General features: G+C 43.4%; 1 protein-coding gene across 8 annotated transcripts in view; it reads left to right on the top strand.

The window, feature by feature from the left end:
• SYNE3 (spectrin repeat containing, nuclear envelope family member 3) overlaps positions 1-14,693 on the top strand; it is an 86,045-nt gene that overhangs the window by 32,742 nt on the left and 38,610 nt on the right. For 4 of the 8 annotated variants that reach the window (XM_010583898.1, XM_010583896.1, XM_010583897.1 and 1 more), the window contains exons 2-6: positions 2,022-2,188; positions 4,951-5,108; positions 8,048-8,220; positions 8,661-8,970; positions 13,942-14,103. In XM_010583898.1, coding sequence (XP_010582200.1) covers positions 2,182-2,188; positions 4,951-5,108; positions 8,048-8,220; positions 8,661-8,970; positions 13,942-14,103 — 810 coding nt within the window. In that variant the 5' untranslated portion in view covers positions 2,022-2,181. The remainder of the gene's footprint in view (positions 1-2,021; positions 2,189-4,950; positions 5,109-8,047; positions 8,221-8,660; positions 8,971-13,941; positions 14,104-14,693) is intronic. The other 4 variants (XM_010583899.1, XM_010583900.1, XM_010583894.1 and 1 more) reach the window with 1 other exon arrangement.

The following is a 14,693-nucleotide window of genomic DNA, read 5'->3' as shown; positions in this document are numbered from 1 at the left end:
ACTATTCAAGTAGTACACGGATATAGGATTCCAAGACATATTGAAGCCATTTAAAAGCCTGTGTTCTGTAAATGTAGGGTTTAAAAGAATGTGTAAAATGGGAGTGGTTGTGAGAAATGTTTTAAGAAGTTTGTTGGTTTTTTTTAAAAAAAAAAAGCAGCATGACTTGGCAGAGATAAAATAGTATGTTAGGAAACATTGCAAAATAATAGGATAATTCTAACAAAAAGATACTGCACTTGCAAAATACCTTTAAAAGCTCTCAGTAGTGCATTAAAAATATTAAATAAGTAAATCTCGCAATAGCCTTGTGAGAGTTATTAGATGCACTAGAAAGATTGCTGAAGTAGCTGTACTTGAGGAAGAAGTGCTTGCAGAAATTTGGCTCTGTGAGTGCTAGTGGATCACGTAGAGGATGACCTGTGCGTTTCACTGTGTCAGGGTCTGCCGTGGAGACCCAGGCACCTCCGTGTCCCTCAGTGGTGCTGCTACCATGTAGTGGCTCCAAGAGCTATAATGCAGAGCGGTCAGCTAATTAATTTATCCGTTCTTTCAGTGGGATGGCTCCAAGACCGCAGCTGATACAAGGCTGCCTCTGTACCTCTTCAGCCCAGCCCAACACAGATGAGGCACAGCTCAGGAGCTGAGCAGATTTTATAAGCAAAACCCAGCTGCTGTTGCTTTGGATCTCATTAATTCATGTTGGGGTATTCAGCCTGTGGCTCGTGGGCAAGCTAGGGGGGCAGTGCCTGTGTCCCCAGCACCCTGCCAGCTGCCCCTTCTCCTCGGGGAGCTTGGGAACAGGTGGTGGGTTACAGTCCTCCGACTTCCCTCCTTGCTAAATGGCTTTGTGCCTGGGTGAGAGAGGGGGAGAGGAGTGATGCTGACTTGAGTTGGGGGTGTGTTGCCACAGGAGTTCACCTTTCCCTCTACCAAAGGTACAGATGTCCCATGTGTGGTAGCCAAGCCGCAGGCATCCAGTACAAGCCCGGCTTGTGCTGTGGGTGTGCAGTGGGTCTGGCAGAGCAACGGGGCAAGGGCTGAGGCATCGTGCCCTCTGTGGCACTGAAACACGTGTGCCTACTCAGACACTGCCAACCACTGTGTTGGGGGCCATGGAGGTTTGATTCAGAGAAGGTAGGAAGACCAGTGTTGTGGGAGAGGTTCAGCTAAAGGATTCTGGAGCTTACCTGTGTTTCACATTTCCCTGTTCCTGAAACGTGCTTTCTATAACCTCTGGACATGCTGCAGGAGCTGTCCTGAGTCAGTTATGTTCAGCACCCTGAAATATGCTTCTTCCTTACCTCTAATAAGTAACTGTGTTATTGCATTTGGGCAAATAAAACTTGGTTTTGCTCAGCATCTCATTATCTATGCCAGAATTTCTTATGTGTAGTTATTACCCTTATTTAGTAACATATGTATAGAGATGCTAAACGCTTTCTGCAGTATAAATATGCCTTCCATGGTATGAATTAATATACTGACTCAAGTGGCATTAAAATGAAAAGCTGTTTGGAACAGCTACATGCATGTGAAAATGACTATGATAAAAATAATTTTGTACAAATTGCTCAGAGGATCGCACCTGTGATTAAGGGGAGGCTTTTCGTGGCACAGTGGGTCCTAGCGACTGAGCCTGTGGCCTGGGACAGGGGCTGTCGCACCACGGTACAAGTGGCCCTAATGGTCTGCTGCTGTTGCAGGTTGGTCTGTGAATGCTGGCTTTGCACAGCTGAACAGCTCAGGTCTGTTCCAGGAGCTGCTATGTCTCCTTTGTATTTCTTGTACTGATCACAGCCCTGTATTTCATGTCCAGTATTGCTCAGTCATTTAGCCCCAGTGATGCAGCAGAAATAGGTTAGATACTGTTGATTCATTAACACTTATCCAATAATAATTTATCCCAGCTTTAGGAGCGTTTGCAGAGAAATTACAGATATTGCTAAATTTCAGATAGTCAACAGCTGTTCTTCCTCCCAAGCAGACAATAAGTCAGAAAACATACTTTTTCCTTGCAGATATCAACCCATGCCTTTAGTGCCTGGGAAGGGGGAGCGGGTTCCAGAACAAAAGACTCCAGGACACTGCAGCTGATTGCTTCAGTCAGGGTCTGGCTGCCTGGCCTGGAGGAAGGAGGGAGGACAGGACACAGTCAGTCTCAAGAGGCAGCCCAGATCCATGTCAGGTATTGCAGGTCATAACTACCATGAAATCCGCCTGGGCATTGGGTCAGAGTCCATGCTAAATTTAATCATCTTTATGGTGCTAGGTGTAGGAATTACTTGGTCAAAATCAGTCAATGATGTTATGCAGGCAGTTGGAGTAGCAAAGTATTTATCTTCCGTTGCAGACTGGTGATCTTAACATTGAAATAACATTTTTCATGGCTTCCTGCGTTGGCTGCTTACATGGAACACCTGTATGTGGGATGGGGGTCTCTGTATCTGTGGGTTTGGACAGAAAATCCTTGTGCTTAGAGGAAAGCGGCATGAGGGCAGAGTGTGAGTGGGGTTTTCTTCATGTTAGATGACAGTAGGTTTTCCGCTGCTTCTTAACCATGTTTCATTGCCCTCTACTTCTTGTAAGAAATAGGACTAGGATAACGTAATGTTCCGTATTGGCTACTCCATGACTGGAGTCCTGAAGCCAATTTTAAATTTGATATGGATGTTGCCAGGAATAGACACCTCTCCTAGGAAATGAATGCCGCTCCTCATCAGAGTCTATCCAGCAAATGTACCGTGAGTTTTTGTTTCACAATAGCATAACTGGAATCACCACAGCTTACACTCGTGCATTCAGAAACTATTTGCCTAGAAATGTATGTATGTAACAAGGGAGGTTTTAGGGGACAGTCCCTCTACCACTGCCAGATACAATGAGAAATGTTAATGTGAAAATGAGTTGATCAGTCAGCTACAGAAAAATGTGTACTCTTTTCTGAGAGTTGGGTTATTATAGTTCAGAAACGTCAGTTCTGGACCAGTCATAGTTGGAGAAGGACAGAGCTATCTAGCAATCCACTGAGAATAACATTACCCCTTTAGCTAGCTTCATCCTTAAGACTCTTGTGATGCAAGTCAATGATTTTAGCTTTAATTATATATCCTGTCATATATTTTATATTTGAGAGAGGGAGTAGCTGCCCTGTGCCACACCACCCTCACTAAATCCAGTACATCCTGTTTTATTCTTTAATCTTTTCAAGGTGAGGTCACACTTTTTTAAACTGCCTTCTAGCTCTGAGGGTTACAGTTTTGGATTCTGCCCTGTCTGACATCTCTCACTTAGGGAGGAATTCCATCTTCCATGCAAATGCAGCTCCGCTTGTCTGCACAGGGGGGTCTGACCCATCCTCTGCTCCAGTAATCCCTGTGGGTAGTACAGTAGCTGCTCTGTAGGTGCGGTTCTCTCACTCTCTTCTGGGACCTGTTGGGCATAAAGTCCGCTGAAGGCTGGGAAGCAACAATTTAGACTGTTTCTGTTGCCAGACATCAGTGTTGTGAACACTAATGTCTTGTTTCTTCTGGTCTAATGTAGAAGAAAATGCAGTGGGAGCTACAGGGGAGGACATCTAATATTGCATAAATCCTTTTACCTCATGAACAGGAACAGGGGCAGGATGGTGGGGAGCTTTCTGCCAGTGAGCAGAAGAAGGACGGCTCTCCCTTTGTAAACACTAAGCTGCCAAGAGTTAAAGTGGTTACAAAACACCACTGGTCCAGCTTCCCCAAGAGCCGTGCTCTGCCTCTCGCACCAAGCACTTTCTTCCACATGACTTGTTTCATGGAAACTGAGGGTGCTGCTGTGGAACTGAATTCTGTGCGACAAACTTGGGTTCAGTAATTAAGCCTCAAACTTCATGCTGCAAAAATATTTCAGTGATGAATAACAAAGAGGAATATTTTAATTCACAAGAGACACTGACTGCTTGGCTGGCAGTAGTTGCAGGATGTGATCCAAACCCATTTAATGTCAATAGCTATCTTTCTGTTCACTTCAGCAGCAGAGCTGACCTACAGGGGGCTTTGTTATGGTTCATCCTTATTAGTCAAGTTAGTACAGCAGTGCCTAAGGGTGAGCATAGGATGGCTTTCCTCTATTGTACAGGCACAAAGGAGGCCATCTGAGCAGCAGAGAGCTTATGCTCTGAACAGAGAAGACACAAGGGCACATCAAAAGAGCAACCAACCATCATACCCTTCTGCTGATTGGGAGGGGGCAACGAGAGAGGAAGGGGAAATTAAAAACTTGAAGCCTGGTATGGAATATAAGAGGTGGCAAAAGAAGAAATCCATCAGTGTTGATATTCCCGTGTGATGGCTTATGAGTAGTTTGTCTTGACAGTTGCTGGCCAATTCCTGTTGTCTCTGTATCCCAGACTCACTGCATGTGCATTTGGATAACCTCTCCATGGTCTCAGCAGAACAAGTTAACTGAGGGCCTAAGCATCTGATCCTGATCTCACCAGCTTTAAAGGGTTTATATACCTCTAAATGAAGTATGTGGTGAAGTGCTCTGCTAGTCTGGTGCTTGGTGCTCAGTACATGAGCCTGGAAAGGCATAGGGAGAGTTCTGTACTAACTAGGCTCTGGGAAGAAACAGAAAGTGTTTGTGATTGGTGTAGCCAGTCTGGAATACACCACAAACACCAGATTAATCTAATTTGAAAGCTTTGAATTAAATCTGTTTACTGTAATGGACCCTCCCACAGTTCCCCACCTTCTTTTTGTTTCCTGGTATATTTTCATTTGGGAAAGCTGCACTGTGAATATGTTTTCTGTGCTCAACTGACTCATGATACTGCTACATTTTTCGGTATTATCGTTAAAAAGGAAAGCCACAACATCATTAGCTTTTCTCCCTTGCTCCTTTAGATTGCCTTGAATGCATTCTTGTTTAGGTCTTAACTAAACCTACCTACTTCCCTGTTTCTTATGCTTTCAGCTTCTTTGAATGCAATGACTCAGCAGCTACAGGATGAATTTGACAGTAGTGTGGAGAATGCAGAAGCTTGGATGAAGGCCATCCAAGAGAGACTGAGGATCAATGACAACACCAAGGGACCTCGATCTGCCCTAGAAGCCAGACTGAGAGAGACTGAGGTAAGGGAAGAGTGATGTAGCAGTTCACAGGCGGCTGTCACTGCTGCCATTGTTACAGCAGTTATTGCTGTGAGCTCTGGAGTTTTCCATTAGGAAACTGTCAGCTGCCCCTGCTTGCTGGAATATTGGTCCTGTGTGGATGGGTTTACGTCAGTATTCTTCCTAGTTTTTCCACCTGCAAAATGTTTACAGACATAGAAGGAGAGGATGGCAATTTGATATCAAAGGCTTCCAAGCTTTTCAGATTGATTTGGAAGACTAGCAGCAGGTTTGGCAGGCTAAAGTGTTTAAACTCTCCTATGAGCATGCTCAAACCTGAAACAATTGAGTCCCTGCTTGCAGTTACCAGATAGTGATTTGCAGAAGCCCAGCGTGTAGTACGAGAGAGTCAGATCACGTTAGTGTTCCATCTCCTGCAGAACTCCAGCACTGACAGAGAAAGATTGCAGTGTCCTAGTAATGGGCTGTTTCAGAGTAATCCCCTTGTCCTTTTCCATAAACCCTGATGCTAAGAGAGTTTACAGCTCCCCTTTGTAATCTGGCTAATGAAAAGGTAAATGTTTTCATTTTTTTCTGGTCTTACTTAATCTCTTGTATAACTCTTCTCACAGAGATCCTGTTGCAGATTGTGCCTGCTCTCTTACTGTGATTTCACATTAATTAACTTCAGTTTCACTAGATGTTATCTTGTTCTTGTAATCTCAGAGAATGAAACACAGCTGTTTGTCCCATCTCTACCATTCATGATTAGAGGGATTGGTGGTATTTCTATGATTAACATTGAAACTATTTTTATAATTGTATTATCTTTAATTCCAACTAGTCTGTTCTTTAAATAGCCAAATCTTTCCCATCATTATTTACCCAAATGTCTTTCTTTTTGTGTGTCTACTCATGTTTGGACTGCCTTTTCTAAAGTTTAACAACTCAAAAAAAACCCAAAAAACATTGCAGGCTTACATGGAGGACAAGGTAGTTTGCATGATGGTACAGCAATGTCTTCAGCCTTTTTCCTTAATTGTGGCCCATTGGAGGCTGGATCTTGGCTCTGGCATAATATAGAGACTGTTCATGGCATGATGGATGATGGCTGGAGTTGCATGTCAGTCATGAAAATCTGAAGTATTTCCTCTTGGTCTATAGATTTATTTCTGCCCTTAAATTATTTTCACCCTTTCCTTTTGTCTGGGAAACTATGATATGTACAGTCTCAAAAAACATGCAAGAAACACAGAAACTTCAGTAGGGGGAGTAGTAGTTTGGTAAAGGAAGTGCATTCATGGCAGAGATAACAAGATGTAAGGTTTAATGGTTTGTGGTGATTTAATATGGCCTGAACTGAAGCCTGTTGACTTCTGTGGGCTTTGGAGGAGGTCTATAACATGCAAAAAATGATGTTAGAAGATTTTTTCAATTCAGACTTTGGAAATTCATCATTCTAAAGAATAACAAGTGTCTGTTCTCTCCTCCTGTGTGTGCCTTATTCACCTCCTGCTCCCTCATCCTGCCTCCTTTCTGGGCCTGGCTTCCATGTCCAGCTCACATGTCCTTGTGATATGCTTGCTGCTTCACCTATTGGCTGTTTTCAAATCCAGTGATCATTTTTCAGCTCCTCTTTTGCATCTGGCTTGCCTTTTTTTCATGCTTCCTTCCTGTGGTTTATTTTCGGTTAATTTGTTAATCAAAATGCCAGCCAAAGATACCAATCATTTAAAAAACAGATTTGAAGAAGAAAAATGCCTGTACAGCCACTGCTTTCTCTCCAGCTGTTGTTTGCTTTCACTTGCTGGAAAAATGTCAGGCTTAGAATACAGCTTTACTCTTAAATTTTTCCTGTCAGGTGATAGCTATGGCTTTTATTTTTTATCTCTGCCCTACCCTTTGCCCTGCTTTCCTAGATTCTTTTAATCACACTTTTTGTAGCAGATAGTTCGCCCCAACACCTGTTTTTACATCACATGCAGATGTGCTGTGTACATGCCAAAAGAACAGTCTTTTCCCAGAATGTGACACTGGAAATCCGAAGGCCTGTGATTTGGTTTCACCTTTGCAATAAGTGCTGTGATTTTTTTGAACAAATCCCCCAGGCCTAATCTGTCCAAAAGTAGTTGCTGATTCTGAACCTCTCAGTGTTTTCATTATAGAAGCCTTTTCCTTGAAACTTGAAAGCCTGCAGTTTGCCAGGAGTTTGTGGAATAACAGCAAGAAAAGCTAATCGGGTGGTATCAGAAGTTTGGATAAAGTGATGCTGAAAGCTGACATCCAAATTGGGACGTAATTATTCTGTTACATTATATAGAACTTGTGCTGATTTTCCATCTCTGGGTAGAGGAAGAGAGCCTACTTAAAATCAGATGGCTTAACTTTCAGTTCCTGGCATTCTGATTTGTGCAAGATACACGTTTTCACCAATTCATAACTTACCAATTTAGGGTCAAAGCAAAATTTGGTAGCAAGCAGAAAATTCCACTAGTTAATTTCTCTTGGCTTGTTTTCTGAGTCAACTTCTATTTGCAGTAGGAAGCCTTTTTAATATGCTTCATAATTTCTTATAGTAGAGCTTAAAATTGAGATGGTACAGTGTACCCTGTGGAGATTGCCTCTACGCTCTTTGGCAGGTGGGGAGAGCAACTGGCATGTGGCAATGTAGTGCTATAACTTTATAACAGCAGTGGAAACACAGCCTCAGATATTTGATAGAAGATGATCTGGTTTTTGTAGCTAACTTAAATGTTTTTCAACTGCTGTGTGGTTTTCAGTTAAATTCAGTCCTTTAGGATGTTTAGGAATAAACAAGTCTGAAGAAAAGTTCATATTTTCCTACCAGGAGAAGCTTTGCAGCAGGGACTTCATGATTCCTGGGTAAAAACAAAGTTTAAATTTCATCAATTATACTTGCTTTCTTTTCATGCTTTCAGTCTCATTTGTTTTTCTCATAGAAAATACGTGCGCTGGAACCAGAAGGCAGCTTGAAAATGGACTTGATTCTTGTGAAGGCAGATGCTGCTCTTCGCAGCATCAGTGAGGATAAGAAGCATGAGGTACTATCTAAACTGAAAGACATTAAAGCCTTGTGGGAAGAGACAGCCATATACATTACTCACTGTCACAGGTAAGACAAATGTACTTTTTGCACAAGACTGCTATTTGGTGTGTTGAGGCAGTTGTCTCATCCAGTGCTTTCATGAAGTGTTTCCTGCCTCTCTCTGCTGCCTGGATTGTAGATAGCAATCATTGCTAATCCCAGTCCCATAAGCATGTCGGGGACTGTGTGGGGAGAGAGGGTCAGTGGGACCTCAGTGCTCTCTGCCTTCACAACCCAGCCCACCTCATGGTCTGGAATGATGAGTTTGGCCAGGCACAAGGACATTGTACAGAATATTTCCTCCCCAGAGCAGGGAGGACCTGGAAGTGAATCCGGACCCTCTGAAGTCAGAGCAGCTTAAAATGGCTGAGAACCTTGTCCTTTGCTCTGAAGGCTTTTGAGCTTGCCAGTCTCCACTGCTCCCACCATAATTTCATCTAACTCATCTCTCTTGCTCTCCCCAACAGCCGTATTGAGTGGGTCTGGCTGCACTGGAGTGAGTACCTGAAAGCCCAAGATGAGTTTTACGCGTGGATTCACAACATGAGGGTGACCTTGGAGCCTGACATTGAGTTGCAGCTTGGTTTAAAGGAGAAGCAGTGGCAGCTGAGCCATGCTCAGGTTCTGCTGAATGATGTCTTAAATCAGTCAGTCCTGCTGGAAAGACTGCTAGAGGAAGCTGCTTCCTTGTTCAGCAGGATAGGTGACCCCAGCGTTGATGAGGATGTTCAGAAGAAAATGAGGGTGGAATATGAAGGAATCAGGGAAGAAGCTCAGGTACACCTATAAAGAGTGGGAGGTGTTCAGATTTCACCAATATACAGTATTGTTTGCTATCTGCTTCTTGAGTGATGGGCCTTACCTGGTAGGATGGCAAAAAGAAACAGAGCTGAGGACCCGTTCTTTCAGTCAGTGGACTGTTTGCAACAGTCATCATGTCCCAAGATAAGCTTTTAATTGGGATGCTCTTACACTGCGCTTTATAGTATGTTGTTGTAAAGTAACTGCAAACTGCTTGCTGTGACCTAGTGAATATTGGCTTAGGTCATCTCTGTATAAAGTTTGAATTGTTCCTTGTCTTTCAGCACATTAGTGATCCTTGTATAACCAGGTGCAAAGTACCTGTTCCCAGAGCCAGGGAATATTACATGCATGCACCCTTGTTGCAGGAAGTAGCATTTGTCCAGATCCAGAGCTGCACTCCCTGCCTGCAGAACTGGGAAACACGGAGGTGGGAGTCAGCTGTGGCCCAGCACTGAGCTCAACTAGCCAGTTCCAGTATCTGAAAGATTTTCACTGCACACAGATACTAATACTTGCCTGATGCTGATCTTCCAGCTTGAACAGTTGTTAGATAGGCTTGTGTAGGACATCTTAGTTCATCTTTCAATGCCAGTGATTTCCTTTGACCCTATTCCCAGGTAAAGATTTCAGATAAGGTTCATACTTTTCACTTCTAAAACTCAGGTAAAGACAGGATTGGGCCCTGTGGCATGGCTGAAGGGGAAAAGAATGCAGTTTCTTACTAGCCTATATCAATAGAAGTACTCAAAGGGATATTTGAAATATATATAGATACATCTATCCCAAGCATATAGAGATTAAAATCTAGTCTTTGTCTCACAGTGGCTTCCAGGAGTTCCATAGGCTGGAATTACCTGGTGCAAATACAAATAATTTTCATTACATTGGTTCTGCTATCAGCCTCTGTCATAATGTTGCCTTCTATTTGTTCCCATACCTACACCGCAGTCCAGAACTGGAGCCTGACAGTGATGTGTGCTCTGCCTCCCTGGGTGATGTTGTACAAAGCTAACTTAAGATCACACTGGAACAGCAACACTGGGATGCTTATGCCATTGCTCTGCTTGCTCTACAGATACTTTTTCCATTTAAAAAAAAAATGCCCCGAACCCCAAAACAACAAAAAAAACCCCCAAGGTGGTACCTTTCGTGAGCATGAAATTCAGATATTTTTTAGCCATAAAGATAAAACTACTGCTAATAAGTGTCTCCAAAAACCAGAGTATGTTTGGAAATTCTGTAACTGCAGCTGCCATAGAGAGGCTGTAAAGCCACCAGCAGACATTTGACATTCTCATTCACTCCCTTCTAACCAAGATTTTTCTTTGGTTTTGAAGCAGGAGACAGTCATTAGGTATTTTAAAAAGGCAGTTCTTTGAAACAAGTAATTTGAATACTCAAAGCCAGAATGGGACCTCTCTCAAACTGGTTTTACGTACTCTAATTTCTCTAACTGTCTTGGATACATGCTGCTGTAAATGAGATCAGGAAGTGGCTCATAGTACTTAGGCAAAATATGTCTTTATGTCTCCGGCCAACTGAAATGCTAGAAAGATCTTTTCTTTGGCATTGATTACAAATACCACATTTCATAGAAGGATGGAATGAGAGAATGCAGCTAAGAAATCCCTCTTTCAGGAGGTGTGGAACAAAGAAGGGAGTTGGGAAGCCTTGGATTTTGCAACTAAAGTAAACGCCGAGTTCATTAGCTAATGCCAAGGTTACAGGCACCTTGGGAATCGTGATGGAAAGTGTAATACTAGTTAGAGAAACCCCGCCACCTCTTCCAACAGGAGGGAGGAATGAATGAAAGAGACGCAGGAGTTGTAAGGGGATTGCTCTGGCCCCTCACATGATGAGAGGCCAGGCTGAATGTGACTTGCAGATGCCAGCTGCATGCCTGAGCTGCCTCCCAGAGGAGGCTCACTGGTGTTTGTAGATTACACTTGTGTTTGAAGAGCATTTTTAGATCCCGTGCAGTTGTCCAGCTCTATCAGAAGGCAAACTCTTGGACAGTGTATCTTAAACGGTTTGCCTGTGACATTGCTTCTCTGGTATGAGCAAATGGTAGGGGTTTTTTCTTTCTTAGTGCTAACGTGTCCCACATTTTAAAAGCACATTATTTTCTTTTAATTACATTGACAGGAATATTTTTAGATGTGACAGCCATTTCCTACATGCTTTCCCTTTCCTAGTAAAATACCAATATGCAGAGGTAGATGGTTGTGGGTTTTAGCATAAATGATGACTGAAGATGGTAAGAAAAGTTATGACACACGGTGTGTTGATACTTAGTCAAATACATGAAATATGTTGGAGCACATCAGGTGAATTTCAGTCCGTGTTGTCTCTGTTAACTGAAACCTAAATATTTATAATGCCAACCCTCACATACCCTAGAGCTAAGACTAAAAGTGCCAGGAAAGGCTACAGGAACTTTCTGTACTCTACTCGAGATGTCACAGAGGGACTTAAAGCAGGCACTTCCTTCATGTGCTCTAGATTACCTTCCAGAGGAGGCTCATTTGCCTTTGCTGACTGTAAGGGGAGCTTAGGAGAGAGGGTTTCCTATGCCTCTTTGAGTACCCAGGGCTCGGCACATCCTGCCCAGCCCCGTCTCTTCCTCTGCAGCCCATGGCAAACGTATTCTTTTCCTGTCAGTGCTCTCACTCTTTCCAGGGCCATGTTCTTGCTTAATGTCTCCTCACTTTATCCAAGTGCATGTGGAGATTGAGTTTAACGCTGTCCTGCTCCCTGAACAGCTAACCTAACAGAGGCAAGTGATACCGTATTTTCCATCATTAGAAAGTTTCCTTGCCTAACCCCTTGGGGGAGCGCTCAGCCAGCTCTTTGTAAGCCTTTTGTTTGACAGCTAGCACAGCCTGTCCAGACCCATGGCATCTCTTCCTTGACCTCGGAGAGCAGCAGGAGTATCCAAACTGTGCGTTCCTTTGTTTAGGCTGAATAGCTTGGCTGGGGGTGGGTCATTTCAACTTCCTTTTTAACCTTCTGTATATTAGCATAAGACTTTCTAGTTTAATAATAGCTCCGCTTTGTTATTCTGACTTGCTCCCTTTGGAGCTTCTGTCAGTGCAACAAATTAGCCTAATTCCCTGAAATCAATAAGCTTGGACTGACTTGTATCATTTCGATGTTTAGCCCACTTACACTGCTATAAGATTGCATTCTTCAAGTCCCTAAGGTCAAGATGAGAATCGTTTAACCTGTATGCGCCTCTGAAGATTTGAGAATCAAGGCAAGGGGTTTTAGCAAACAAGTGAGGTGTTCTCCTGGATACATCTTGGCCACAGAAGTCTGCAGTCATAATTCTGCTTTTTGGTCTCATCCAAACCCATGTTTGCATAGGTTGTGCTATTAAAGGTCCTGCCCTAATAAGTGGGCAGCATTTCATCGTCCATGGGAAGCAGTTGTTCCTTAGCTGTCCCTGTTTTGTCCCAAAGCAAGTCAACTAACTTTAGGGGAGTCACTCTTGATTTGCACAACTCAGCAGAGATTGCAGTGGCAGTGTGGAAAACAAACTGGTGTGGTGCCACTTGGAGAGTGGTGGCTTTGTACTGCACCGTGGGCATAACCTGTCCCAAAGGTGAAAGGCAAAGTCCCAGAGGGACCACCGCCCCACAGCACACGGGAGATCCCACGGTGACTGATGCTTATGCCACCCTTCTGCTGGCCTGGCTGGAGAAAGGCTGCCAGGACGGTGATGGCCCACTGCCACCTCAGGCAGGTTGATGGGTGTTGGGACATACCCAGAGCCTCACGGAGACAAGGGAAATGCAGAGGGTACTTTGAAATTCTGTCCACCATTGCAGCTATTACCCTACTATCTGTGGAGGGCAGCTGGGATGAAGCTCTGCTCAGAGGCGTGGGATGTGTCCCATGTTACGCAAAATGAAACTCAGCCCATTGTCTGTGACAGCAAAGCCTTTCAAGGGTGCTGCAAGCACTGAATGGATTGCACAAGGAACACTTTTTTTCTAATGTAACCATAGCATACCTCACTTGCCCTCCATGCCAACTGGTGAAGGGCAAGAAAACATCAGTCTGATTTTGTAGGAAATAACACTTAAATTGGATATTATACTAGTGAAACAACAGAGCAGGATTCCTTGTGATTTGTGTAAAATTTCCTTCAGGAAGGCCTAAACTTCAGCTGACAAACAAGGATAGTCTGAGCAAATGTGACTCTGCCTTCTTGTGAGGCGTGCCAGACTGAATCAGTTGGGAGCAACTCATGATGTGCAGGCCCCTGTAAGTTTGGGGATTGTCGGTTATAGGGTGCTCACACAGTAACTCAGAAAATGAAGCTTTCTTCCCATAGGCTTAAATTTGCTTCCAGGGTCTGTGATACCACCACAGGATAGTTTGTGATCTGCCTAATTGAAAAAGTATGAAAGTTCCTGGGCTATACGATTGAAGGTGATGGTCAGTTTCTGTACAGCCTGCTTAAACAGTGAACACTTTAAAACAATTTGCATGCCCCTAGCACAGTCTCTCATATGCTCATTTTGAGAGATAGACAAAGTTAATCTGCTGTGTGCTCATCTTTTATTTTTAACCAGCACGGGGAAGATAACTGCTTGTCTCCCAAAGTAAAAACCAGAAATGGACTTCTATCTCGTTCCTTTTTCTAATGAGAGAATAGGAAATTTTGGAAAGGAGAGGCTAGAAATTCACCTGAGAGGACCTTGCAGTTTTTCTCCTCGGAGGCTAGCCACTAAGAGCCTGCAACACAACCCAGATGGGGACAAGCCTTGATGTACTTTTGTGTTCTGTTTCTTGAGGTGAACGGTGAATTCCTGTGGAGGCCAAGTGCTATCAGGGCTCACAGAAAGGGACTCTTGTTTATAAATTCTGGGTTACAGTGTAAAGGAAAAAGAGCCAGATAAGCACTGTCCTTATGGCTTCTGATGTCTCTTGTTACAGAGCAGAGTGAAACTGCTTGAAAAGATAACCAAGGAGCATGAGCGGTACAGCGCTAACGTCAACCAGTTTCAATCGTGGCTGAATGGTGTGACAGAAAGATTAAACTGCTGCATTGGAGAAGCAACCAAGTCTTCAGCAGAGGACAAGTTAAAGGCACTGAAGGTCCTTAAACAATATAATTCTAACAAGGAGCTAGGATTGTGTGTTCTTCATGCCTGTATATGTTTCTCAAACCACACAAGGGTGTACTTGAGAAAAGAATTCCACAAACAAAGCAAGGTGGTGATCGAAACATGGGCTAGGGGAGAAGAGTTGTATCAGGTTCTAAAACTATTAGTACATAATGGTTCTTCCAGCTGTAGAATGAGTCACAGGCTCGTCTGTTTTGTTTTTCTTGAAGCCTGATCTATGGTTATGTGATTCTTTGAGAATCTTGCCCTTAAAACTTGTTTAAATGAATGGTAAACATGATCCAAATAGAGCCTGAAGGCTCACAGGTTTTGAGAGATTAAAGCTGGTGATAAAAATACCAGTTCTGAGAACAGTATCCAATATTTTGGTGCTACTGCTTAAACTGTTTAGCTTTAAATCTCTCAGAGATCTGACTACTAGTATTTCTTAGTGCCTGCAGCTCCTGTTTTCTTTGTCAGGGACCTCAGGTGACAAATATTGATGAAAACCAAGTCAGTATTTTCAGAAACACAGCAGTTAGTATTACTCAAAGGGCAGTCAAATGACCAACCCTGGCTTCT

Source organism: Haliaeetus leucocephalus, unplaced genomic scaffold (genome assembly GCF_000737465.1).
Source record: "Haliaeetus leucocephalus isolate CR32 unplaced genomic scaffold, Haliaeetus_leucocephalus-4.0 Scaffold932, whole genome shotgun sequence".
NCBI classification, from domain to species: domain Eukaryota; kingdom Metazoa; phylum Chordata; class Aves; order Accipitriformes; family Accipitridae; genus Haliaeetus; species Haliaeetus leucocephalus.
The sequence above is the reverse complement of the archived record's forward strand: the minus strand, read 5'-3'. Positions and strand labels throughout refer to the sequence as shown.